Source organism: Haliotis cracherodii, unplaced genomic scaffold (assembly GCF_022045235.1).
Source record: "Haliotis cracherodii isolate W230 unplaced genomic scaffold, xgHalCrac1.p SCAF_11, whole genome shotgun sequence".
Lineage (NCBI taxonomy): Eukaryota > Metazoa > Mollusca > Gastropoda > Lepetellida > Haliotidae > Haliotis > Haliotis cracherodii.
The window spans coordinates 25482319-25510315 of NW_027266266.1; the positions used below are offsets into that span (position 1 = coordinate 25482319).

Here is a 27997-nt window from a genome sequence, read left to right on the forward strand (position 1 = left end):
GCCCATTATAATATGAACGTTTCGAATATACAGTGTATTTAACAGAGCAATTGGTGTATTAAATGGCAACCGTTTATTCAGTAAAAAGCAAAGTGACAACAACGCTACATCAATCTTCTCATTAATACAATTTTAGTTAACGACAAACGTTCTTGAATATAACTATATGTATCTTAATCTAAATATATATGAAGCAGTCACACACATCAACATGGCAGGTCGTTTCAAACGTTTCTTGTGTCAGGTATGTTTGGAGGCTAATTCAGAGAGAGAAAGTGGGAATATATACCAAATTTACCAGTTTCAGATTTTGCCTTGATAGTTAGGAAGACCCCAGGTGCATTTGTGTAGGTTGTTGCTGTCAGATACGTATCTTTTGTAGACATTTGTCTAACAATGTCGGCGAAACCTTGTCTTGTTCCAACTGATACTTCATATTCGGTCTTCATGTTGAAATCGTCAAACACACTTGCCCAGTCTACCATGAGGTGTCCGTTCGCCAGTGTTATATATGGCTCGATCCCTGGAAATGCAAGATGACAGTATTTTATAGGCAGATTTGAAGTGTTGAGCGTTGGAGGCTCTGGAAACATATGGATCAAACACAACAAGTCTTAACAGAGACAATGTCACACAACATCTCTCCCTTCACATAAGATGGACCACAGACCCTGTTACACATAAAAATGAATAATTAAGAATACACAATGTTTATTTGAAAAAGTAGTGAATCATGGTTACTACAAATCGTTGCTGGTAGTTAAGCTTCTGTAGCTATTTGTGATATTTCAGTTATAAATTAGCCTCAATTTGTTTCTGTAACAACCTTCACTACAGCTAGTGTTACGTCTACCATCATATCTCGTACAACCTATGCCACAAGGGTGTCTTCATCTGCAACATCCTGCTGAATTACGGACATTCTCACCTGTGGTCGAGGGTGACCGGCTCTCGACTGTTATGGTACTGTTGAGGATATTGCTGTACTGGACCCTGCCATTCACAGCGCGGACCTGGATTTCATACACATGTCCATCTTGGAGACTCAATCCGTCAAGTGTCACGTACATCTTCTGTCCCATAGACAACCAATCTGCTACTGGCGTACCGTGTTCAAGAAGGCGACATTCATAGCTCCCGACGTCAGAAGTGTCCCCATCCTTCCAAACAAATTCTACGTGGTCAGTGTAACCCTGGACGTTGGACAGGAGGGACCCCGAAGATATCTGATTGTCCACTATAAATTTTAAAGATCCAATGGGGAGTGCAGGGGGATGGTATACAACATGCAGAGGCTGTGACTTGATAACTGTCTCCAAGTTTACGTTGTTGATGCAACGGGCCCACACGTAGAGAACACTGTCATGAGGGGCAGGGATTTTCTTCAGTTCGCAGTGAGTCAAGCTCTGTGACCTTCTCCACATGTGATCATCATAGGACAGAGGGTGTGTTCCTGTGAAACGTAAATGTTTTACAAGTTGAAAAAAGCCCATGCATAAAATTGGTGGTGTGTCTTGTAAATAACACCAAACCCAAACTCAAATGCTTTTGATATGTAGAACATGTAGAATCCAGTCACACATTAAAAGTGCAAGTGAACAGTTTAAGACTTTATGTTGAACAATATAACTGTGTCACTTGTCCTTGCATTTACTAATGTAATTATGCTATTATGAAAAGCTAAAAAAACAAAAACAACATATTTTACCGTATGTACATAGGCATGAGTGTACTCCACTTTCCACATCCTGAACCTCCCAGGTCATCAGAGTAGATACAGTATCAGATCCTACTATATATTCTAGAGTGCCTGACGGAACACTCATGTCTGGTGGAGTATGGTCGATGGTGATTGGCTTGGATGTGAAGATGGTTCTGAGACCAGCATTGTTCTCCGCCATCACCGTGACATGAACAGGGCTACCATGTGGCTCTTCCACCAGAATCATTTCATGGTTGCTGACAGACGTTGGAGACAAGGCACGGATCTGGTACCCTCCCTTGCTTGTTCCTGCTCCAAGCCACACACTTCTAGTTCCACTTTCATGATCTATTACCCTGGCACAAACAGCAACAACAGACGGTCGGATTTGCCGAACTGTGATGCCATTTGTTGGATCAGTCTCTGCTAGGTTTTGACACGCCCCAAGCGTCACATTGAAGGCATTTGAAACAGTTGTCCCTGTGATTGATATACTTATGTTACTGAGGCCAGAACGTGAGGCCAGGAAGCTGTGTGAGGCCTGTACTCCTGAGAATTTCTTCTCAAATTTTGCTGGAAATTGTAGGTTACCAACTGTAAAAATGACACGTGACACATGAATGTCCAAGTTGCCTTTCAGTGTCATTCGGTAGAATGTATCCTTCAGCAGATGTTCAAACACATGTAGTTGAATGGAGTCATGTCGAAGAGATTTGTACTGAAGTGCAGTAGAATTCACTTTCCTATCAACAAAAGATGTGCATTCAAATGCCTTGGGGGATGATGTGTCAATCAGTACACTTGGAGACTCAGCAGTGTTGCTAGCAATGCCTGCAGCATCAACTGCTCTGACTGCAACACGATACCTCTTCTTCTCTTCTAGTTTCAGATTTTCTATTGTGATCTCATTTTCCATTCCTTGGTACTTGAACATGGAGTCCTGGATATGTTCTCCTTCTTTCAAAACTGCGATTTCAAACCTCTGAACATAGGAATGGTAGTCTTCAAATCCATGCCAAGAAGCCTTCAGTGTTGTGTTGGATGACTGAAACTCGATGTTCTTGTGGCGGTCAGTGTTGAAGACTACACCAACTACAGGTGGTGCCTCATCAACTACAAAACCATCAGACACTGCTACAGTCTGCAGACCAGCCAGGTTTGTTGCCCTGATGCTACTGTAGTATTTCGAGCCACTTTTTAGAAGTGGCAGAGGGATCGTAAAGGATGTTTGATTACCCATAGATGTTGCCTGAATAACGTCATCACCTGCAAAAGAGAAAACAGTGTTGTAGTATTTCAAGATGTCTATGCATGGGTGAATGAATAAGATTTGGTGGAATGATGTTATGGTGTAGATGTAGTTTTAGTGTTACCCTTTAGATTTGACGTGTTTGTATTTGTTTAAAATTAATTTGTCTTCTACACAGTATTGAAGTTATGTTCATAATTTAATACAGATATTCAACATACCTTCAGGCGATGTTCCAATCCAAACTTCAAAGCCTGTCAGTGGTGTTTGAGTGTCATTGAATACTCCCTCCCAACATGCTGTTATTGTTTGTCCATGACTAAAGTATTCCTCATCTTTTTTACAAGACCCATCTGAATCCAGAAGTGACTTAGCCCTCTGAACTGCAGGTGGTGTGTGGTCAACAAGGAAACTATGAGACTGGAACACAGCATAATCACTGAAGCTAAACCAGGCTTTCACTTGAGCGATATATTCTGTCCCATGCTGAAGTGATCGTCCCCGAGGAAGGCAGTGTATAAGCCTAGTACGTTTCCCTATTTCCCGCCATACAGTTTCAGTTTTGAAATCAAATATTCCAACTCCTGGGTTTTTTCCTTTTTCCCCAATGCTCCATTGAAATCGAGTGATTGAGTTTAATACCCGCGATGATGAGGCCTCCCAATGGGCAGCTACACATGATGATGAGCTGGTAACTGTAGTATCTGCCTCTAATCCAGGATGTATAACTATATCAGTACTCTTCATTTTACTGGTTGTATCAGTGCAGTTCTGCTGTGATGAAGTCAGCAGACAACGCTTTCCGAAAACAGCACATGTGCAGTCACCAGTGCAGTAATGAACTGAGCATGAGTGGCGTTGAAGTTCCAGCATCCCCTTTGTATGTTTCGCGTCAGTGGCAACAACTGCCATCGTCACCTTTCCTACTGCACTTGATAGGCCAGCGGTATTTGTTGCTGAGATTGTCAGGATAACATTTTCTCCAGTTCTGATCTGATCACTGAGTATGAAGGAAGCTGATTGTTTAGTAGCGTACATGTCATGTACTATCTGAACAATCCCTCTCGATAGCTCATTGCCATCATATGTTCGACTGACAGAGATATGATACGACTGGATTCCTGATTCAGTGTCTGTAAAGCCAAGCCATTTCAGGTTGAAACGTGTCTTGGTTACACCTGTGTCGGTGATACTTTCCCATACCATTGGAGATTCGAATCCTCCCAGTTGTGGGGGAGTAGAGTCTATACGAATCTGGTTACTTGTGGCTGTGGAGCAGAGACCTGCAGCATTACAGGCAGTGACAGTGGCAGTGTAGACATCTCCACTTCTCATTAGATTCCCTGCTTCAAAGAGAATGATGGTGGAGTCCTGAGCGCCCAGGTGTATACTTTCAACAGCAGATGCTCCATCATGATGAGTAGACAGAGACACCAGGTGTCTTTGCATTGGACTATCAGCGTCTGTGAACTTCCAGTGAAGATGAAGCATGGAGTTCTCCCACTGCACATTCACAGCAGACATGTTTTTAGAGTAGGGTGATGTGAACGTAGGTTTTTGTGTTGCTACTGGTGGGGATGCGTCAACGATGAAGCTGTCTGAAGTGGACGTGGCCACTAGACCTGCTGGGTTTGTTGCATTGACAGTAACATACAGGGGGTGACCAGAGGGCAGCTTGAGACCTGTTTTAAGAACTGAGTCGGAAAGGAGGTTGTTGATACTTGGAAGTACATCACATTTTCTGGAAGATGTTCCGATACACCAATCAAAGTGGTAGATTCCTGTATCTGGGTCCTCAAATCCAAACCATCGTACAGGGAGAGTTGAGCTGAAATGAACGAATGCCAATTATTATGTTATGTGAGTCAGTACCAGAATTAGTTCGAAATAATCTGCAGTTTCGGAAGTAAATGCCATTTAAAAGTCCTTAAATGTAAAGCTGAACTGTAACTCATAATGAATTAACTTATCCTAACTAGCGATGAATAGTTAGTAAAAGTTACACATGTCCATGATATTTATGGTGATGTCCATCATGTCCCACAAAGACCATGCCAGGTACTGGAGGCGAGTTGTCGAGAATGATCCCATCTGATACAGCTTTTGAGCAAAGGCCTGCATGGTTACAAGCCTTCACACTGCAGTAGAGCTTTATCCCCACAGGCAAGTCTCCAGTCCATGACATTTCTGCAAAGGACAAGGCGTCATAGAAAAGTCTTTGCATCATTTTATACAATTGTAGTTTTCACGCCCATTTTTTTGTGTGTATTTTTTTTTGTCTTGAAGACACATTGTGTATTGTCATCTAGGTTTTGTGAAGGGAAATAAAACATGTTTTTTAATTGATGTTATTAAATATAACTGACTTAATTACTTTTACATGAGTAAAGACACCTTTAACATTGTCAACCTACAAGCACGATATGAGGAATGTTTGATATATGTACCCGTTCCAAGACCAACATGGGTTTCTGTCTCTACATCATCCAGATAGGGCTGTGTCCCGAGACTAACATGGAAGGAGGACAACCCAGAGTGTGGATCATCAAATCCAGACCAGTGACAACTGTACCTGTCAGTGTAACTCTGGTAGTCTAACTCCACCTGCAATAGGTGCGAAATAACAAACTGATATACGCCAGTATACAAATACATGATAATGAATTTTCTATAATGCAGAAATTCCTACCTACAAGTGTTCAAAGCCACTTGAAAGTGAACTCAATTAATTCATTTCAAAAGCTTTGAGGAAGATGAACATTTTTCATATGCTTCTGGTTGATAAGGTTCTCTTTCCAATTGCTGTGTTTGTACTTGATAGAGTGGAGTGACTGATATACAACCAGTTGTCATTGCAATTGTATGGTTTCTTACTGGCAATATGAATTATAGACATTATTCATTGCACAGTTGTACACCCAATTATCGTGAATAATATAATGCGTCATGTCTTTGTGATTTAACCCAGCATATCTTCATTCAAGTGAAACATTGAGTATAATGATCATTTGCTCAGTATAGGACACAGGGCCTACCTGGTTTGTTTTTCTACCATCTGTAACAACACCATTTGTAGGCGGCGACGTGTCCACGGTGAAGCTGTTGGACACTGCCATTGAAGTCAAGCCAGCTTGGTTTGTTACCTTCAGAAAGCATGTATGTTTGAATGCTAAAATATAATTATATATTACACGGGTCCCATTAAATTGTAGACATCGTATGTGTATATAGCAGTACATGAATGAATCAATATTCCTTTAAGCCACATCAGCAATATTACATCTATTTGTGAAGATATATATCGGTACATACTCATAGGTGAAATCTATAGGCAGAATCTGAACATGTAAGATATTGTACCATTATTCTAGCATAATACTCATGGCCATCTATGAATCCATTCATATGGAGGTCTGCAAATGTTCCTGAATATTTCATGAATGGTGACAGTGTTCCGGTGCTGGTCGATCCTATAGAGAGATATGTTGACAGGATGCCAGACTCAGGATCTTCGAATCCGGCCCAATGGACAGTCAACCTGTCTCCTGACACTACACTATGGCTGTCAAGAATGTCACCAATGAAGATGTCGCCTGTCTTAGGTGGTGTAACATCAACTAGAGCAGCATCAGATGTTGCTGATGTTGAGTGTCCAAGTCGGTCATAAGCTGAAAGAACCCAATGATCAACAGACATGATGTTGGCAAAGCATCCATACCCTTTTATGACACGTTCTATATGTAAAGCATAATTATTCAACCAACTTCTTAAAGATAAATGTACTTCTCATATCAGGTTTTCAGTCTCGACATACCTTTCACTGTTGCGTAGTAGATTTTACCATTTTCCAAGATGATTTTTGAAATGATTGCGTTGTGTACTAGGCCAACTCTTGTGAAGGGCTGAGCATTCTGCCCCCCTGGATAGGTACCTTTGACACATGTAAAAAAATTAAATTTAGATTGTTGTTGACAAAAGAAACAATTCCCGCCTATACACGTTGTCACAATGTAATATGTTAATAAATTACGAATGTAACTTTTCGTAAGCAATGTTTCCAAAGTAAATATAAATGTCCATACAACTCACCTATGGCATATGAGAAATGAGCAATGCCTGAATCTGTGTCCTTGAAATATGATCCATGGTCACTAAATCCCGACCAAGCTATCTCCAAAACATCTCCTTCTGTAAGGAAGCCATTTTGTTGGTTGATTACATGGACTTCACCTTTTGTAGGGGGAAGGTCATCTATGATAACACCGTCCCCACATTCTGATATTCTTGAATTATTTTGTCCAGTAGGTACGCTATGTATACATATGTAATATTTCACACTGTCCAGTAACTCTAGACCGTGGAAATAAGCAACAGGCCCTACAGCATCTACACTTGTGATGCATTTGTCATCAGCTTCACAGTCATTTGGAATATGAGGTTCTGTCATCAGATACCAGGTGGACATCCTGCCTTCTATTCCATCTCTTACACCGGCCAGTTTAATCTTTGATTCAGCAACATCAGTGTCAAAAGAAGCAAGATTCCGAGTTTCCAGCTTGTCTATCATTTCTCTTATAACCTGGATATCCTTTTGATCCACTTCAACAAGTCTGTTCCCCTGTTTTCTGGTGTGATGCACAGTTTGACAGGATGTATCAGACAGGCCAGATGGACATATGACCCTGACGCATATGTTGATGATACTGTGAGACTGAACGTGGTCCTCCAGACAGACGTCAGACTGGAAAGCATAAAGAAAGAGTTGTAACATTTTATGCCCCCCCCCCCCCCAAACATTTCCCCATCATAATATGGTTTCAACAATGTCCATTAATAAAAGGTAAAATCATCACTACCATGCGTCAGATATATAACAAGCATGTGTATTTTACCTGTCCTTTGGCGAGTGACTGGTCAGTTTTCCAGGATGTAAATGGGTTGTTATGTTTGTCTGAAGCAGCCCACTGATAGATGATTGTCTTTGAATCTCCCGGGTCCTCTTCACATTTGACACTGTCAACATGAATTGTCACAGCATGGCAAGAAGATGTAGAGCTACTGTTGAATGACGACGATGTTGTTACTTTTTGCAGTCCGGAAACGACCTTTACACCATCTGAAGATTTCCATGGTAAACACACTGTGTCAAAACAAGGTCTCACAAACACTTGATACACCTTGCCATGTCCTAGGACCATATTCGTGAAGTCTGCATAGTCAGTACCACTATCAACAATAATGGTAGATAGGGTTTTATAACATTGTGTTCGGTTTTCGCAGTGCATTCTTTCCTTGAGGGCAGCTTCAAAATGAGTTGTTAACACCTTCCATGGACCAGCATATGTCCAGTATGATGATACTCTGTTCTTAGACAACGTGTAATCAATGTCTAGAGAGCACATGTGAATAGTTGAGTTGGTTATGTCATCAGCAGAGTTAATGTAGAACCGAGGGTAATGCGTCAAAGGTACAAACTGATATGTGTACAAGTCCTTCTTTCCATCAGTGTTTATGTTTGACATTAAAAGAACATCATCCATTGAAATGTTGCCAGTTATGGAATGTTCAAACTCAACAATGTATGTGTGACCAATATGTAGAGATGCAGAAGGTTTGTAAACCCTAGTGAAGTTGCTGTCTAACTTTTTATCTGTTTCTGGATCCAATCCAGATGTGCCATAACTTTGATCGCCACATGCTACTCCATCAAAGACTTCAAGGATAAATTGGTCACTTGTTGGCTGATCAATAATGATGAAACCATCGGATGAAGCATACGATGATCCACCCGAGCATATTGCCCTTACTGTTGCATAATACTTAATACGTGGCTTGAAACTGGATGATGTTATACATATGCTTGTGCCATTTGCAACTCTGAATGGACTAATGTCACTTCCATTTGCAGAAGACCCTAGCGCCACTTCAAACTGGACATCTCGGTGATGACTGAAGCCATTCCACCTGACACATGACTTCTTTAGTGACGAGTGAAAGTCAACATCATCCTTCCGACCCTCATGCATTGGGTCAATGTCATACACTAGCCCATGTCCTGGTGGGAATCTGGATGGCACTGTAATCTTCTCTGTGTTGACGATAGTGAAATGGCCAGCAGAATTGTATACATACAGTTCAAACAGAAATGGTTTGTTTAGCTCTGAGTCCATCTCTTGCAGTCGTTCGAGTGGATATCTGATGCAACCAGCATGACCCTGGATCTGACATGATTCCGTGATCTGCTTTGCAGTTTGGAGAATAGGTGTAACACGTTGTCCATCGTGCACTGAAATGAAATGTGTTCGAAGTAAAACCAACATTGATTGATGTTACAAATAATGCTTTGTACATTACAAGGCACAATTTCTTTTACATTGGGTTTTCTATTGGAAGACTGATACTTAGCCAGAAGTGACAAGTCGACATATATCTGTAGGAATAATTTTATCCACTTACTGATTCTGACCTGTGAAGATCCGGGGGAGTATAGGTCTTCAGCAACCCAGGCTTGCTGTAAAAAGCGACTCGTAAGAGGCGACTAACGGGATTGGGTGGTCAGGTTCACTGACTAGGCTTGATGCATGTCATCGTATTCCAATTGCGTGGATAGATGCTCATAATATCAATCACTGGATTGACTGGACCAGACTCGATTATTTACAGATCGCCGTCATATAGCTGGAATATTACTGAGTGCGGCGTAAAGCAAGAAACAAACAAACAAAACTTACTAATTCTGAAGAGAACTGTAAATGTTGAGTCCTGTTCCTGGTCAGTGAATGTATCATTATCCCATTTGATTATGACAAACTTTCGACTTAGTATTGGTAATACTTTCCCAGTTATAGTAGGGGGTGTATTGTCAATCATCACTGGCCCAAATGTTGCAACTGATGATAATCCAGCCTTGTTCATTGCCTTTAGAAAGATGTAAAAGGTGTTCTTCCCAGCAATGCCAACATGGTTAAGCTTAAAGAAGTGATGTCCTTTACTGGATGCATAGTCCAGAATATCTGGGTCATGAGCTGTTGACTTGTCAGATCCGAATCCTACTGAGAAATCTCGCATTTGACTTTCCATCTCAGAGCAGTTCCAGTGGTAGACTATCTTGTCAGAGGGAAGAAAAATTAGGGAGCCATCGAATGAAGGAAGATCTCTACAGTAACTATCATCAATTTCGGTATCATTCAAGATGTTTAAGCTCTTTGGTAACATTTGACCCATTATTGATGTGGACTTTGATTTGCATCTCTGTGCACATTCACTGGACTTTCCAAGCAGTCTTCGTGTTAGATTTCTTGTGACAAGCCAGAGATCCCCATCCAGACAAACAACATGTTCCTGTGATGTTTGCGCAGAACTAAGTGTGATATTGTAAACTGACGGCGGTGAGATATCCCTTATTATCCCATCAGAACACGAAGGTGTTGAAGGACTAAGAGCGGCATTGAAGGCAACAACTGTGGCATAATATTTGTTCATCTCTTTCCTAATTTTGAACTGTGCAGTATTGATGCCTTCTGTAACTTCCAACGTTTCTGTTATGTTCTTCATTTCATCCAGTGTCAGACATGTAGGGGCCAGGGTGACCAGGTAATGGTTGATGCCACTTTCGTGGTCAATAAACCCTGCCCAGTTTACCAATACAGTATCTTCACTTGTGTAGTCCACGTCTGGTCCGTCCACTGCTCCTTCTTTAACGATACCTGCTTCAGGTGGAGATGCGTCCACAAGGATGTCAAGGTGGTCGATGATCCGAAGGTCTGCTCCATTTGTTGCCACCACTGTGAAGTAGAAGGCCTGGTTGTGCTGAGCATCATTTGTCTTGTTAGCCACCAGGCTGTTCAGTGGAACAGTGTAGTTGTGTAACTGGCACTCTCCAATGGTGGGACAGTAGCACTTGGAATTAGTTGGACATGACTGGGAATATAAAATAATTGATTTCGCTAGATAATGACTTGATCTAATTATTTAGATGAAACAATAACGGGTATCCGTATATGTTACTCCACTAGATCCAGTTTTTAACCAAAAAAGACACAATGAAAACCATATCTTCTATTATGGTCAGTCAGGGAAAACACCTTTTTGCACTAACAGTTTGCACTAAACTGTCATTAATTATTATTTAACTTTCTAATACATTAGCCCCAAACATAGTTAACGAAAATCGCCATATCAATCACATTAACCTGTGCAACAAGCAACAAATAATAAATTGGTTTTCTTGTCATTTTATACAAAAAGATGTTTCTTTGATATTCTGATATTCAGTCTATAATTTTCCATCCCCGAGTTATATCATATTGTATTATATTATTTTAAATTATATTTTTGTTTCCAAATCTATTTTTGATAAATTCCCTAGACCCATTACCTATTCGACTGTGCATACCAGAAGAAGTGTTTGAATTTACTTTAGTTTGGAGGATTTAAGAGCGCTTGTGATATCACTACTCATTTCGATCATGAAAGAATGGTATAATGTCAGCCAAACAACAATAAAAATGATTATTGAGAATGGGTCCAGGAAATTAATGATAATAGAGTGAAGATGTGACATGATCATGGATAATGATTCTAAGATGCACATCTTTATATAGTGAGTGACCACACGATTATACACGATTATGGAGGATATAATGAAATAAACCAACTAATATATTGAATGAAATGTGTTGTGATGTTCATCCTACCGTTCCATTCAGTTTCCCCGATGGCAGCACACCATGTCCAAGATCTTCTGAAGAGTCTACTGTGCCAAGATACCAGTCAACAGTTTTGACGCCACTGTGAGGGTCGATGACATCAAATTGAAGCACCATGGTAGACAGGTCAAGACTGTCGTGGACATACACCTGCTTGTTTCCATCCTTTACAAGCCACATGTTTGATATATCCGGAACAGTGGAGTCAATGTAAACCCTTACAGATTCCACAAGAGAGTTGTTAACAATGTCCCTCATTTGTAATGATATGTTGAAAGTTTGCCCATCATGCAGTTTGTTGGAAATGCATAGTGATTGGTTTGTGAAGTGTGGAACCAGCGTCCAGTCTGATTGGGCAGCGTGGTCTGCAGAGACAGAATACTTTGCCTCAATGATACCATCAACGTTTGGAGTTCCAGATATCGGAAGGATCCCAGCAGTTTGGTCATAGTCAGTTTCCACTTCTATCTGGTGAGAGACTGGATCCAAAGGATTGTTTACTCTCATTTCATCGTTGTAGTAACGCCCTTTATAGTCAATGCAAATATGTCCGAAGTTTGTCTGCCACTTGTAGCCAGTTTTGGGTGATGCAGATACAACCTGAAGAGGCTTTGTGGGCATTTTCATCAATTGTGAAGAGCTGTCATACAGCACCAATCGCCGCACAGATTGGATGTTTCCAGCCTTGTCATGAACTTCCAAAATGACTGCATAGAGGCCATCTTTCATTGGAAGTTGGATAGGTTTGTCCAATTGAAACGTATTATCATATTTAAAATCAAGATCTTTCAATGGTGTATGTATTACGTCGATACTGTTTCCTTTGTGTGCAGTCTCGAGAACTTGTAGTTTGGTGAAGATCAAACCAGATGCAGCATCAGACTTTCCACCTTTTGGAACCGGATCCGCCCAGCCAGTGGTGTGTATGTGAAACAAGCCTTCAAAGAGGAGAATAACATTCTATGACATCTATATGACTTGTAATGCATATTATGTCCTTACATGTCTCTTCCTGAAAATAGGCATTGAATTTTGTAAATGCCTCATTTAAGGAGAGCAGGTTTTCTGTCCATGAAGGAAAAAACATGGCCTGCAGATTTGGTTGGAAATTTAGACACCAGAGTAAGAAAGGAGGAGCACTTTATTGGGCATGTAAACACCGTTAAAACCCGTCAGGTAAAAAAATAAAAAGTATCGAGAAAGAACATAGAGTTTATTTTGCCCTATTGAGAAACAGGCTTGACCACCGCAAAGTCAGTTTTTCAAGTTCAGTACAAGAGCTTCTTGTCACGTTTACGAGTGTGCATCCTCCTCTGCTTAAGAACTAGGGATATTCTAATTATAATGTGGCATTGAGTGAGTAAGGTTTAAACACTGCTTCAAGTAGTACAATTATAGCATGGCTTTTTAGCTTGGTGAGAGAGGAAAGCCTTAAGTGATGCAGGGTATTGTGCTGGCAAGCCTACAAACATAATCAAGGCAAACCAGGATTCCAACCCATGATTATAGGCTTCTGGCTTGCTTCACGAACACAACTGTGCGGTGCATTGGACTGCAGGGCCACCCACGACTATTCTAATCTAACGAATATGCCCAGGGAAGTCTGTAGGGGGGGCATCCTACTTGTCCGGCACCTTTTGTCTTAGTAGTATAATCGTCTATGCGTACTAATTGGTCAAACAATAGAGGGATTGGGGGGCATCTCAATATTTTATGCTAGGGGTGAACCAATTTCAAGATGATCTCGTGACCAAATACAGTAATGTTCACAATCATTTACCGGATGAAGATAAGATTACTGTTGACAAATTTCTGGTAAATTTGAAGAATACAGTGCGCACATAGTCAAAGCCTATTCCCATACTGTACAAAGAGGAATTGTCAAGTAAGTACGCCATTTTGTATATTTAGTTATTACATTGTACAGTTGAGTTACTTATCTAAGTATGCAAGTAAAACTGTCCTTTTGTGTAAAAATGATCCAAAACGAGGATTCACAGATCAGATTCACATTATTATACTTTGTTGATCATTATATATTTATTATTTTGCTTCTGTTTCAGAACTGAGATCAGATGAAACTGACGAGGTAGTGCGGTCTGTCCCCAGCTACCAAAGTATCCACAACACTCTCTACATGTCGACAGCCAAGAACATCCCAGCCTTGCCAAAAATACAATCCGACGTCAACATTCCCGTCCAATATGCCTCGACCAAACGTGGTGATGACTTCCTGCTACATTCCGGCCCTGACAACAATATTCTCATCTTTGCCACCGTTGAGAATCTCCGCCATTTGTCCTCAGCTACAAATTTCTACTGTGATGGAACGTTCAACGTGTGTCCATCCTTGTATTATCGGCTCTACACGGTCCATGCCTTTATGGACAACAAGATGCTTCCCCTTGTGTATGGACTTCTACCGGACAAGAATCAATCAACATACCACACCTTCTTTGACACGACGTGTGGGGGAACTTTGCAGGTTATGTGACCGAGCAATGGGTGGACAAAAACAACTGTGCTATGTGGAATCACTTCCATACCACTGGTCCACGTACAACCAACCATCTTGAAGGTTGTCACTCCAACCTAATGAGGCTTGGACGCAGTCACCCAAACTTGTATAAATTCATTGAAATTATCCAATTTGAGCAGGACAGTAATGAGATTGTAATCATGCAGCTGCAGTCTGGTAGTTTGATGCCGCCAAAAAAAGAGGCGGTATCGGAATTTGGAACACGCTTTTGAAAGAGAAGCGACTTCTGACTACAAATCAGAAATCCAAATACCAGTACCATGAAGGCAGTGTCGCATCTTGTTGGTTTGTGAATTGTGAATGTATGTACAGAAATCATATAATACATCGAATAAATAAAGAAACTTTTTGTAATACAATGGGAAAAGCATTACTGGTGTATTGTATTGTAATGTTTTTTTTGTGCATTTTTATCTAATAAAGGAATAATTTGAAATATATACAAATGTAGTTTGTAAATGTGTGTGTTTGTGATATTCCACAATTTGTATTTGGATATACTTGAATCTTTACTTTTAAAACAATATCAATGGAAATAAAATGTTAAACAAAAAGACTTTCTTCTGAGGCCGGACTACTGGGAACCATCACTGACAGACTTATATTTGAAACGACCCCTCGTCTTAAACACACATGGAGGGGATTAACTGTTTGCCGGCTGCCGGGACAAGTAGGATATCACCGTCTATAGACATTGAATATCAATAAGATCAGTAGATGTTACTTAATTGGCCACACATATACCCGTCACCTGCCGCAGGAGTATTTTTAAAAGTGGCATAAAAACATACTCACTGACTGTACTAGTCTATTGTATTTGCATACATTTCTACGCGTGAAGATCTTGGGTAGAATAGGTTTTCAGCTACCCATGCTTGCTGTAAAAGGCAATAAAGCTTATCATACGAGGCGACTAACGGGACCGGGTGGTCATCTGATCAGACTCGCTGACTTGGTTGATGCAGTAAGGCTGATAAATGAATTACATTTTGCTTACCAGTTCTGGTTATCCTGGTTGATAGTTCAATTGGTTGTGACACACAGCTGCTTGTACTGAGCTTGGAGCAGTGCACAGGTTCACCGATATCATAACGGAAACATAGCTGTTTAGTGGAAGTCTGGTGACTGTAGATCTGGGTTCCTTTATGATGTCCGTCAAAGTCCTGATACTTGAAGAAGCCTCCTCCGGTTGCAGAAAGGTTGAGACAAATCCTAGATAAGCAAAATACTTTGTCTGATGCCAAACTAGCGTCTGTTGCACTTGCTAACATCCGGAAAATACAAAAGTCATGTAAAATGGCAGTAAAGTATATACTGAACAACAAAAGTTCCTGTGACATTGAATAAGATTTAAGGCAAAGTTATGTTTTTTTATCAAATCTGAAACAATTTCGGTTTGCAACAGATAAAAGACTCCTGTAAATGGTCAAATGGTTTAATTTGCCATATTGACTTCAGAAAATGCGTGATTTCATAAAAAAAACCCATGAACATGCCAAAATGCCAATATAAAAATCAATAGCGTGTGTGTCCACCTCTGGTTGCGATGCAAGTAACAAATCTTCGTCTCATGGAATGGACCAGGCGTCGCACAAAGTCCTGTGGGATATCTGTCTATATCTGCTGGAGCATGTTGCGAAGTTCCTGGAGCGTCTGCGGAACACGTGGTTGACGTCGAAGGCGCCGATCCATCTCATCCCACATGTGCTCGATTGGTGAGAGATCAGGGGAGCGAGCCGGCCAGGGGATGATATTCATGTTGTTTTGTTGAAGAGAATCCTGAACAAGTCGAGCAATATGAGGCCGGGCGTTGTCATGTTGAAAGGTAATGCCTGGGCCATGACAACGCAAAGACGGTAGAACAACAGGGCCGATGATCTCGTCGCCGTAGCGCTGTCCATTGAGATTTCCCTCTTCCACTATCAAACAGGTCCTCTATCTTGCTGTTATCCCACCCTATACGATAACGCTGTCGGTGGCGGTCGGGTAGCCTAGTGGTTAAAGCGTTCGCTCGTCACGCTGAAGACCCGGGTTCGATTCCCGACATGGGTACAATGTGCGAAGCCCATTTCTGGTGTCCCCCTTAGTGATATTGCTGGAATATTGCTAAAAGCGGCGTAAAACCATACTCACTGACTCAGTCATAACGCTGCCAACCTCGAACCGATCTTCTTCCATGACATAACGATTGACGTAACGATCACCTCGACGTCGGTACACTCGAATCCGTCCATCGCTGTGGCGGAGGTAAAAACGAGACTCATCAATGAACAAAACTTGTCCCCACTGCATGGCCGTCCAGCGTAGACGCTGTCTGCACCACTGTACACGTGCTTGACGGTGGTTTCCTGTCTGGCAGGTCTTCTGGAGACAATCCATGCACATCTGAGGCGACGACGTACGGTTTGTGAAGATATTCGTCGAAGGCCAGGGATGCTTCTTGTAGTCATTGTTGCTGGCTGGAATCGATTTCGTAGGTGTGTTGTTCGTGTTCGTGTGTTGGCATTTCGTAATGTTGAATAATTGCGTAATTTTGTTGTTTTTCGGAGTGGTTGTTGTCAGCACGATGCTAAATAAATATGGAATCTCGTTAATTGGTGTCACAGGACCTTTTGTTGTTGAGTATATTATATAGTCTAAGTGTTAAGTTGAGCAAATATAGATTATCATGATAACACAGCTTTCAAAAGGGTTACAAAGGCAGTGCTTATATCACCTTTCCCCGTCATGCATGTCTGTTGATAGATTTAGGGTCCTTGAACATGTTAGATTACTAGAGGGTGAAGTATCACTCAGAGCTTCCGAGCAGTCATTGCCTCCATGCAGTGGTACTGTAGACAGACGAGACTCTTTCCCTGTATAGGAAACAACCCCAAGTCATTGCCGTGAAAGATAAGTAATTAAGACTAACTAAGAGCCTTTGATGTCAACAAATGGGTCTGGTTTTATTCATTTTCATTATCTACTTATCTCTATTTCTTTGCTTGGTGTCAGTACAAAAAGGGTCTTCCAACATAAACGACAATAGGCAGACAACATATTTTACTGAGAATAAGGCAGTTCTAAAAATGTTGCTTGGAAGCAACAATTCCATATTCACTTATGTTGATGTAGTTTGAATGTTTTGTTATGTCAATTTTGTTGAACTTTGAGTCCAGCAGATAGTACACACATTTTGGCTGCAGATTGACGTAGGCTATTTTGGGAATGAAATACTTTCATGGACAAAACCTTTACAAGCAATCTCATTAAAATCAGATCTTAGTTCTCGCTACCGCTAAACAAGGATCTGAGGACATCCCATTACGGGTAACGTCAGACCGACCTTGCGCGAACTTTGACCGACCAGTGGAATGATCCGCACAGTGAATTTCATTACCATCAATCCGATATACACATTAATGAGTCCCACTTACCGGACAGTGACCATGTTTGACGATGTTTGTTTTACAAATCATCACGCGGCATCACGCATCAAAGAGGCGTGTATCATGTGTTTACAGTGTCACATATTCCATAACCAACTCACACCAACTCAACGTTATTAACAGCCATCACGATCAGATTACCGCTATTGAGGCCTTGAAACGAATTGATTCTTTAAAAGTCATGTATATTTGTTGTAGTTTGACTATCCCTTGAAAACATATTGTTTTCGCGATCGAAAAAGCAATACCGTGACTTTTCAAACTTTTCCATACGTAAAAATTCGCTATAAGCTGTACCAAAGTACGAAGCTTATGGTTAACATTATTTTAAATATATATAGTAAAAGCTGCTAAAATAACAACATCTTTGAATATATTATTACTGATATTATACGTTTAATATTCAAGTCAAAATGATGAAATTATTGTACCAGTGATGGTGATCTTCGTCACTGTCGCCTTTGAAGCGATTATTCCATATCCTTGCTCGTAAATGTACTTTGGTTGGTTTTTGATGTCAATATTGTCGAACTTTGAGCCAAACTTGTAATATATAGATGTGGGCTTCAGATTGACATATGTATCGGTTTCATATTGACACCCAGTACTATTAGAGCCATGTGTGGAATTCTTCAGTCTATGGTCTGCATCGGTCATCCCGATGAAGCACTTTAGAAGTTCGGGTTTGTCAGCAACTGTAAATTGAGTGAATAATAGTCATATACATGTTCAACTGCCTTCAAAATATAATAAACTGCCATCGACCGTGCTTCGCTTTCTTCGTTATCGCATCTTGAAGACACATTTTACAATTGTGAAAGCACAACTATATTTCAGAATATAATACTTGAAGGCAAAAATTATAATCCTTGATACAACATGAATTTGTTGCATTACATTGCATTTTTCTTCGTATGACCAATACTCCTACAACGAAATATACATCCCCTAAATGTATTTGAAATAAAAAAGCTTCCGCTGATGTTATGTTGATGCAGTCTGTTTGGTTCAGGGTAACATTTGCGAAAACACACTCACGGTCACACTTTGTGTAACTGGAACCTCCGTCTTTCTTAACAAATCCCTCCCTACAGCTACAGGATGTTCTCAATCTTCTGTCTGAGCAGTCTCCAGGCCAACACCATTGGTTCTTCCACGAACAAGTCACTGGAGCGAAAAATATGTATGTGTCAATTGTTTCCATTCCTGTCATGTTCATAATATTTTCTCCAAACTAAACAGTCATATCCCCGAGGCGGGTCAAAGCAGGTCTCGAGAATTATCACTTGTTGTAGACGTCATATAGCTGCAATACGGCTGATGTATGCAATGTTTAAAATTTGTGTAAAATCTTCATGTCAGAAATTGTATTTGGACTCACAAGCGCAGTCCGGAGGATGGCTATTAGTATTAGTGTTCCACCAGATGGAATGTTCAGGATCACCTCGAGCATCAAGACATTTTTCTGAAAAGAATGTAGGGTTCCATTTATCTTAGACCATGAGACCAATACCTACGAGTTAGTGAGTTAAGAGTTATAGTCACATCGGCTGTATTTCAGACATATTGTGACACTAGAATGAGGTATACGTTTATATAATACCATATCAAAATCATAGACAACAATAGACAGTATAAAAGCCCGTATATCACACTTTTGTTTGTTAAATCTAGTATTAGAGAATTAATAGATATGGCTTTTATTTGACATTACAACATTAAAACAGGCTGTTGATCGCCACCATAATCCAACATACAAGCGATCATGAGGACGTACAGTACCTTTGCTGCCTGCATGGTTCCCTACAAGGATTTACACCATTCCTTTTGTCGTTAGCGATTGTTTGCGGGTTAAACCCCAATCGAGGCTGCAGTCACTAACAATCTCAGGTAATGAACATATACAACAATTTTTTACAATAAATAACTTTCAAAATTTATCAGTTAGGTTTATTTCTTTTCAAGAGCACACTATAAAATGAGAATTAGCAATACTAAACAAAGTTCATTGATGTTTCATGGAAATATTTATTTCTTGTAATGGCAAAATCAACAGTCAACCATTCCTTCATCCAAAGGGATATTGAACGGGGGATCCTCAGCTTATCAATAAATATTCACGTGTAAAATGTCTAAGAAAATAGTAGTAAATTTGTTATACTCTGGCATAAGGTTTCAGCACCGATCATTCAATGGTTAGCACTGAAGCAAACTATATTCATCTTTGCAAAAGGCAACATAACCAATATACGTTTAATACAACGTTTAATGACCATTATTTCAATATTTCAAATTTCTATTTAGTCTTGGCGATGATTTGCACTAGACGAAAAAGTAACAAATCCAAATTGGATAAAACATTGGAAAACATAAAATGAGTGGAGTGAGTATGCCGCTTTACGCCGCTTTTAGCAATATTTTAGCAATATCACGGCAGGGGACACCAGAAATTGGCATCACACATTGGACCCATGTCGGGAAAAGAACCCTGGTCTTCGGCGTGACGAGCGAACGCTTTAACCACTAGGCTACCCGACCGTCCCGGAAAACATAAAGAATGTATGGACCAGATTACAAAACCCTTTCCATCTGAAATAATCGATAGTACGATTCCGGTTATATCTTGATTTATTACTTATTATAAACTGCACGTCAAACCATGAGCAGGGGGCACGGGTGGCCCAGTCGTCTAGGGCGCCGCGATTCGCTGTGGGCACGCCAGAAACCTATGATTCTGGGTTCGAATCCCGATTCGCCCCAATTATGTTTCTAGGTTTGTCAGCACCATACCCGTGCTCGTGGGTTTCACCGAAGTGGTAAACGTCTGAGACCTGCATCACCACTTCGGGCTTTCCTCCCACATTAAGCTGACCCGCCGTGATATAACTGGAATACTGTTAAAAGCGGCGTTAAACCCAACTCACTCATTCAAACCATGAGCAAGGGACAGATACTCGTCCTGATGTCAACTGTTACATCAAAGCCCCAGTAGAATTAACGTATGCACACTTTCTCTGAAGCACCAACACATTGCGCTAACGCATCCTGTAGTATGTTCAATTACTCCACACTAATAATGTACTACTGCTGTATAAACGATATCAGTGAGATGCCATAATTTCCACTCTGTGGTCTGCAGCGAATACATTAGAAGTCAGTTTACATGAGCCTATATTAAGCTCAGAGTCAACAAACAAGCACTGAAGAGTGAACGTAAAGTGTTGAAAACATTTTACAAATATGATTCTAAACATATCTGCACTTTTTCAAAACTGTCCACAACTCTTCATTTCCATACAATTGCACATCTCTCCAAACATTTTCAAGTATTTCAAAACCATGGGAATATCTTCTTTCCAACTTTTGGGAAGATTGTATTTTCGTTTGGAAACAACTTATTTCAAGGGGTGGAGCCATTTCTTCCAGTGTTGATTTTCTCAGTGACCACTTAATACACCCTCAGATCTTATTGAGCGCTGACTTCATTGAAAACTGATGTTCACATATAACACAATCATATATTTAGTTTATCCTTGTGATGCAGACGTATTCAGGCATGGCAATTACCACATTGTAATCCAGTACATCTAGTGTTACAAGAAACATGGCACTTACCACATTGTGATCCAGTATAGCCAGTGTGACAGGAACACCTGTTTGGTGCCACACAGCTTCCTCTCTGGTTACAGGCTCCGTTGGTGTTGTCCTTGCCGTAACAGATGGCTGGAGAAGACAACGATTTTATGAATGATGTTTCAAATATAGCAAAAAGGAATATAATAATGGCAGCTAGAAAACACCTCATACTAATAGACTGTTGTTATGTCAACGTTTTTCTGGATTAAATCAATATATTTGGTGTCTCATGACATAAAAACCCATCCCTGCTGGGACTTTCCAGCATTGAAGTTAAACTACACTATAGAATTGATGTAGACTGAACAACAAAAGTTCCTGTGACATTGAATAAGATGTAATGCAAATTTTTCTTCCAAATCTGAAACAATTTCGGTTTGCAACAGATAAAAGACTCCTGTAAGTGGTCAAATGGTTTAATTTGCCATACTGACTTCAGAAAATGCGTGATTTCATAAAAAACATGAACATGCCAAATTGTCAATTTACAAATCAATAACGTGTGTGTCCACCTCTGGTTGCGATGCAAGCAACACATCTTCGTCTCATGGAATGCATCAGGCGTCGCACAAAGTCCTGAGGGATATCTGTCTATATCTGCTGGAGCATGTTTCGAAGTTCCTAGAGTGTCTGCGGAACACGTGGTTGACGTCGAAGGCGCCGATCCATCTCATCCCACATGTGCCCGAATGGTGAGAGATCAGGGGAGCGAGCCGGCCAGGGGATGACATTCATGTTGTTTTGTTGAAGAGAATCCTGAACAAGTCGAGCAATATGAGGCCGGGCGTTGTCATGTTGAAAGGTAATGCCTGGGCCATGACAACGCAAAGACGGTAGAACAACAGGGCCGATGATCTCGTCGCGGTAGCGCTGTCCATTGAGATTTCCCTCTTCCACTATCAAACGGGTCCTCTATCTTGCTGTAATCCCACCCTATACCATAACGCTGCCACCCCGAACCGATCTTCTTCCATGACACAATGATTGACGTAACGTTCACCTCGACACTTGAATCCGTCCATCCCTATGCCTGAGGTGAAAACGAGACTCGTCAGTAAATAGAACTTGTCCCCACTGCATGGTCGTCCAGCGTAGAGCTGTCTACACCACTGTACACGTGCTTGACGGTGGTTTCCTGTCAAAATGGAACGTCTGGCGGGTCTTCTGGTGACAATCCCTGCACATCTGAGGCGACGACGTACGGTTTGTGAAGATATTTGTCGAAGGCCAGGGATGCTTGTTGCTGTCACTGTTGCTGGCTGCCACTCCGAGGATGGTCTCTGACTGCATTCGTCTGTTGCCAACGATACCATAAACACCAAATGGTGTTTCTGTGGACGTAAAATTGTCTTGTAGCATCACGTTGACTCGATCCTGCTTCAAGCATACCAACCATTATGGCTCGCAGACGCTCATTTTCGGACAGGCGTGGCATTTCGTAATGTTGAATAATTGCGTAATTTTGTTGTTTTTCTGAGTGGTTGTTGTCAGCACGATGCTAAACAATGCATATTGGATCACGTTAACGCAAATGCTTTTATACCCATTCTTGGGTAGTGAAATGCATGGGGCTTGCATAAAAGTTAACTTTTGCGTGAAATACATGCATGCAGTTACGTTTTTGTGACTTGATTCAATACATATACTACAATATGGAAAACCAAACTTGACTTGTTTGAAAAATACACTAAAATATTGGTGTCACAGGAACTTTTGTTGTTGAGTATATATACAATGCGACGGGCTCTGATAAATTATTAAACCACTAACCATTACATCACAGGTAGAGATCGAATCATAACGTGTTAGTAAATCAAAATGAACATTCTTCAATATCAATTGGCAATAAAACAGGAGTATGATGACTGCTAAATAGAAAGGGTTGCATTCTATGGTGATGTGTACTTTTGTCCCACCCGTTCCCAAGTATTCTTGAATATAAAGATGCGCCAAGACCAAACAGATATTTGAGTGAGTGAGTTGAGTTTAACGCCGCTTTGAACAGTATTTCAGTTATATCAAGGCGTATCAGCGTTATGTAGGAGGAAAACACGAAATGACGCAGGTCTCAAGCGTTTACCACTTTTGGTGAAACCCACGAGCATGGGGAGGGTGCTGCCAAACCTAGAAACATAATCGGGTCGATCCGGGATTCGAACCCACAATCATAGGTTTCTGGCGTGTCCATTGGACGCGAATCTGGACAGCGAAATGCGGCGCCACAGACTGACTGGGCCACCCGTGCCCCGGAACAGATATGTACTTGTAGGAAATGGATTATCAGGATTTAGCAAACGACAGGACCAATACCTGTGCTGCAATCTCTGTTGTTGGTAGACCGCCACCCTGAACAGCATGCATATACTAGACGTGAATTGGAGGAGTACCTGCAAATTCATAATTGGAGTGCATGTACGGCATAACATATTCATTTTTACATTTAATTGTTATTATATATTTGATTCGCAATACATATCTTGTGCTTGAGGGATGTACTAATGGAGTCAAAGTGTTCATGAATTTTGCATCGAAACTAGATATTTTACCGATGTATTTGAAAAAAGATTCCCTCAAATCAGATATCCAACATTCGTAGATTAGATTAGTTTGGATTAGAACAATAGTTACAGTCAAATAAATTGAAAAACATATGTAAGCAGACACATGTGTCCCTGGGGCGTTAGTCTCTCCGCCACTTGTATATAATGGTTGCTATGACAGTCCCCATTTGAGACATCCAAGCGGTGTTATTGCACTTCTTGGAACATCAATCGAAATGGTGCACACATCACGTGCATAAAAGTTCATCCACCACATCTCCAATGGCTTCAAACATTATTTGAATGCAAAGAACATAGTGCTCATGGCAGTAATACCATTTGACTGAAAGGTATTATAAATGTGAACAAAACTAACTTGAAAATGGTTTCACTGAGAGACAAAAGTGAAGCAAACTTAAAATGACCATGGTTACAATATCAATGATTGCACAAAACTATCCAATGATAAAGAACGACACAAACGTGATGTGAGTTGTAAAGACTTATCAAGTAGAAAGTGAAAAAGTAGAAATGTGCAACAATACTTTAGAGGTCGCATTGACCATGGTTAGATACACAAGTATTTTTGAAAAAAATATGAGGTTGATACAAGCGTTCTTGGAGACTGATATCAAATTCTGTTCGAGACAAGATGTTATCAATGAACATATAAAATATAACCATATTAATGAATATTTGGTCTCGTCCTCGTCGTCTAGTAAAAGCTAGAAAAGTACGTACTTGTACTGTTTGATTAGAAATAGCATTGTTGTATGTCGACACACTCGTATGTATCATGAGATTGGGAAATTGGTACACATTCTAGGAGGTTGATAAAGGATTAGCCTTTATGGAAACTGTCAAAGTAAAATTACAAGGGCTATTGTTTTAAGCATGAAAGAACACTTGGTGATCTCATCAGATAGACATATTAAAGCTGTCTTTCAACAGTTTTGTGATATATCATAATGTGCGTACTTTGTTCGATAATGAGTACATCTTCCCCATTTCCAGAAGCTACACCCGGTCGTGTATTTCTCTTTGTCCGAAGACTTGTATGTTACACGGTGATTGCAGACATTGTGACTGAAATAGATAGCAAATGCATCGATTTCAAGACATCGATTTCCCAACGCAAACTATAGAACCATCCTCATGCAATTATAACAGTATAATGCTCCGTTGATATCGCAAAATGATTTATCATAACGTTTGAAGTCGATCGGTATTCAATAGACTTGCAAAAACTACATTTATACTTTCGTAGTTGTCATAAAGGGTGATCAGTCAGAACAAACGTTATCTGTACACAAGTTGGAACTTAATATCATTGCAAACAACTACTTGTTGCCACAAATATACTTATGTTGGTCACACATATATTGATGTATATCCTTTAAAAGACAATTGGTTATCATACCCATTACTACTGAGGCTTTGTGCATATGAGCAAATGAAGATGGTTAAAAACGCAAGGCCTGCCCAAGGTCTCATCACAAGCAACGCTGAAGTCACTGCAAGAAGTTATAACCAATAATCATTTATAAGGTTACCATAATACATGTATGATGATAATTATATACATATATCCATATAAAATTAATCGTTGAATAAATCAAAGTTAAATCAATGTAATAGTTGACCCCACACACATATCAACAAGAAAAATGTAAAAATGTAACTGAACGTTTTTCTGTGCCAATTTAGTTACCCTTTTGAAACATCGACAATATTTATATTGCGTGCAATAGAGAAGTCAGCAAGGTTTGTCACCTGACGATACTGGCCCACACAGATCCGTGTTTCCTTGTCCTGTAAACTAACGTCCCCCTGCGCAAAGACTATAATTTGTCATATGGTATCTGCCGCCGAACTACACCTCTACCAACCTTTAAGGTAAAGCCAATGTAAATCCATGTCAAGGACAAAGACTCCGCACCACAGAGGGGTATACTCAAAATGCATGACATTATTCCCGGTTAATGAACAAGCGGCAATTATGTTGCATTATCATTTCGCCTGGGAGTGAATGATTATTCTTTAATGCCGCTTTCTTTAATGCCAACATTCTTGCAGCTATTTGTGGAAATCTTACCGGGAAAGTAACAAGTGCACTTTCTGACATACGTCTGGCCCGGACTATCGCGTAAATCCCGTCGTCTTTATACAGTGCTTTGATACGAGACCATCAAATGACAAATGTCTATTTTGTTTCAGACTGAGGTGAGCCAACATAAGATCACAAAATTTGAAGCTTTAAAAATCCCCAGACCATTTTTTGTAAAAACTGAAAATCCTTTGGCCACAGAGTTTTCACCTATGCAGGTCCTGATCTGTGGAATTGTCTTCCGTTACACAGCAACGTATCTCCATCATAGGACTCAAATCGGAACCCAAAACAAACCTGTTCAGAAAAATGCTGTTGACAACAAAATATTGCTGTCATTTATCGATAGGTACTCATATTATTGTTTTATCAATCATATTGCAGTGCATAGAACATATGCTCTGCGTGTGGAATTGGCGCTTTAAATGCATTCTGTTCATTAACACTGAAATGATCAGCTTTTGGAGTATGTCACTAGTACACTAAATCTCCAGTGAACTAGAGATCTAGAAGTTCCAACTGATCTTCAGCAGAAGCGTCTGGAGGCCTACATTTACAAATCAAAACACAATCGTGATAGTAGAACAAGGTGGAGGGAGGCGCACCAATAAAAATTGAAATGTAAAATGTCTTACAAAGTTAAACTTATATAATTAACGTTGAATCAAGGTTACTTCCATATCTTGACATATTCGGAATCAATACCGGTATTATATATACAACACAGGTCTCCCCAGGATTTATCGATCGTGTATATTCTGTACCCGGCTGGTGGTACTACCCAATTAGCTGGGGTAGCCGGCCGTGCCAAGCCACGCCTCCTCGTTAGCACTTATAATATTCGTTTGGATTGTTACAATACAGACATCACATACGCACTTTTACTTTAGCGCAACATCGCTAAGTTTACGTTTTCCATACGTTTTTTCTCAGCCATCGCATTTTACATTATACTGGCAACATAATGATGTAAGAAAAATGTATTACTATTTTTCATGATACTTGCACCCTAATATGGCTATTTGTTTGGAACTCAAAGTGCCATTCATGTTCAGAACCATGCCCCATGTATTTTACCTTAGACAGTCTGCATAACTTCATGGGTCATACTATATCCACCTCCAAGAATCCCTGCACTAATTTCCAATTTCAAGATGAGTACGAGTATATATAAAACAAAAATACTTTATCGAACAGCAGAATCGAGCAGAATCGTACATGAGCAGAATGTACATCATAACTAATACTAAACGCAATATTCATTAATATTGTTACATTTTAGATGTCCAAAAAGTCTTTGATGAAATCCAGCCTCAAATTGATGTAACTCACCATAAACGCTTGTATAAATCATATATCTTTCAAAATGTCTATCTGACCATGGTCAATGATACCTTTCTACTTGATAAGGCCTCAAAACTCACATCACGTTTGTTACGCTGTTTTGCTTTGACTTGATTTGTGAAATCATTGAAAGGTTACCATGATCATGTTTGGTTTCCAAGTTAGTGTTTGTCACTTCATTTTCCGAAAGTTAAATGGAACATGACCTGTCAAAATTTTAGTTTAACCTGTCCACATTCTTTATGTTTAAGTGCTTTGTAAAGGACGGTAAACTGAATTACTAAAACTGACACACATAATTTTCACCTTGTCCGCTGACCGTTGCACCGTAGCATTTGATAATAGCCACAGGGTTGTTGATAATTCTCTAAGTAGGATGCAATGTACGTCTCAGTATGATGGCACACATGCGAACTGCCAAAGGACAATCAAAGCTTATGAATACAGCTTAAATGTATTGTACACTGATAAATAATGGTGAACATATCTTTAAAATGTAAGAAGACATATGAACAGATTTTAGAACATAAACGCCATCGGTATCATGAATAATGATTGACAGACCTGAAATTTATTTTGTTGATGCACAAAAAGCATTAAATAAAGTAATGTTCCTCACACATAATTATATTGATGTATTCCCTTTGAAAGACAATTGAATATCATACCCGGTAATACTTAGACTGTCTGCATACAAGCAATTGAAGACGGTTAAAAACGCAAGGCATGCCCAAGTTCTCATCA

At 40.2% G+C, this 27997-nt stretch overlaps 1 protein-coding gene across 1 annotated transcript; it reads right to left on the bottom strand.

Annotated features, from left to right (window-relative positions):
• Positions 1–135: 135 nt before the first annotated feature.
• LOC139456364 (uncharacterized) lies at positions 136–27995 on the bottom strand. The gene is made up of 22 exons (XM_071238017.1): positions 27922–27995; positions 27560–27667; positions 23573–23649; positions 21242–21349; positions 19008–19091; positions 18665–18793; positions 18058–18321; positions 16915–17053; positions 15196–15410; positions 11648–12597; positions 9683–10871; positions 7844–9237; positions 7041–7692; positions 6766–6882; positions 6312–6619; positions 5987–6094; positions 5399–5555; positions 4955–5138; positions 3173–4779; positions 1709–2968; positions 929–1453; positions 136–523 (listed from the first exon to the last, which is right to left on the bottom strand). The coding sequence occupies exons 1-22, from the start codon at positions 27993–27995 to the stop codon at positions 258–260; spliced, it is 9915 nt and encodes a 3304-aa protein (XP_071094118.1). The 3' UTR covers positions 136–257.
• Positions 27996–27997: the final 2 nt, after the last annotated feature.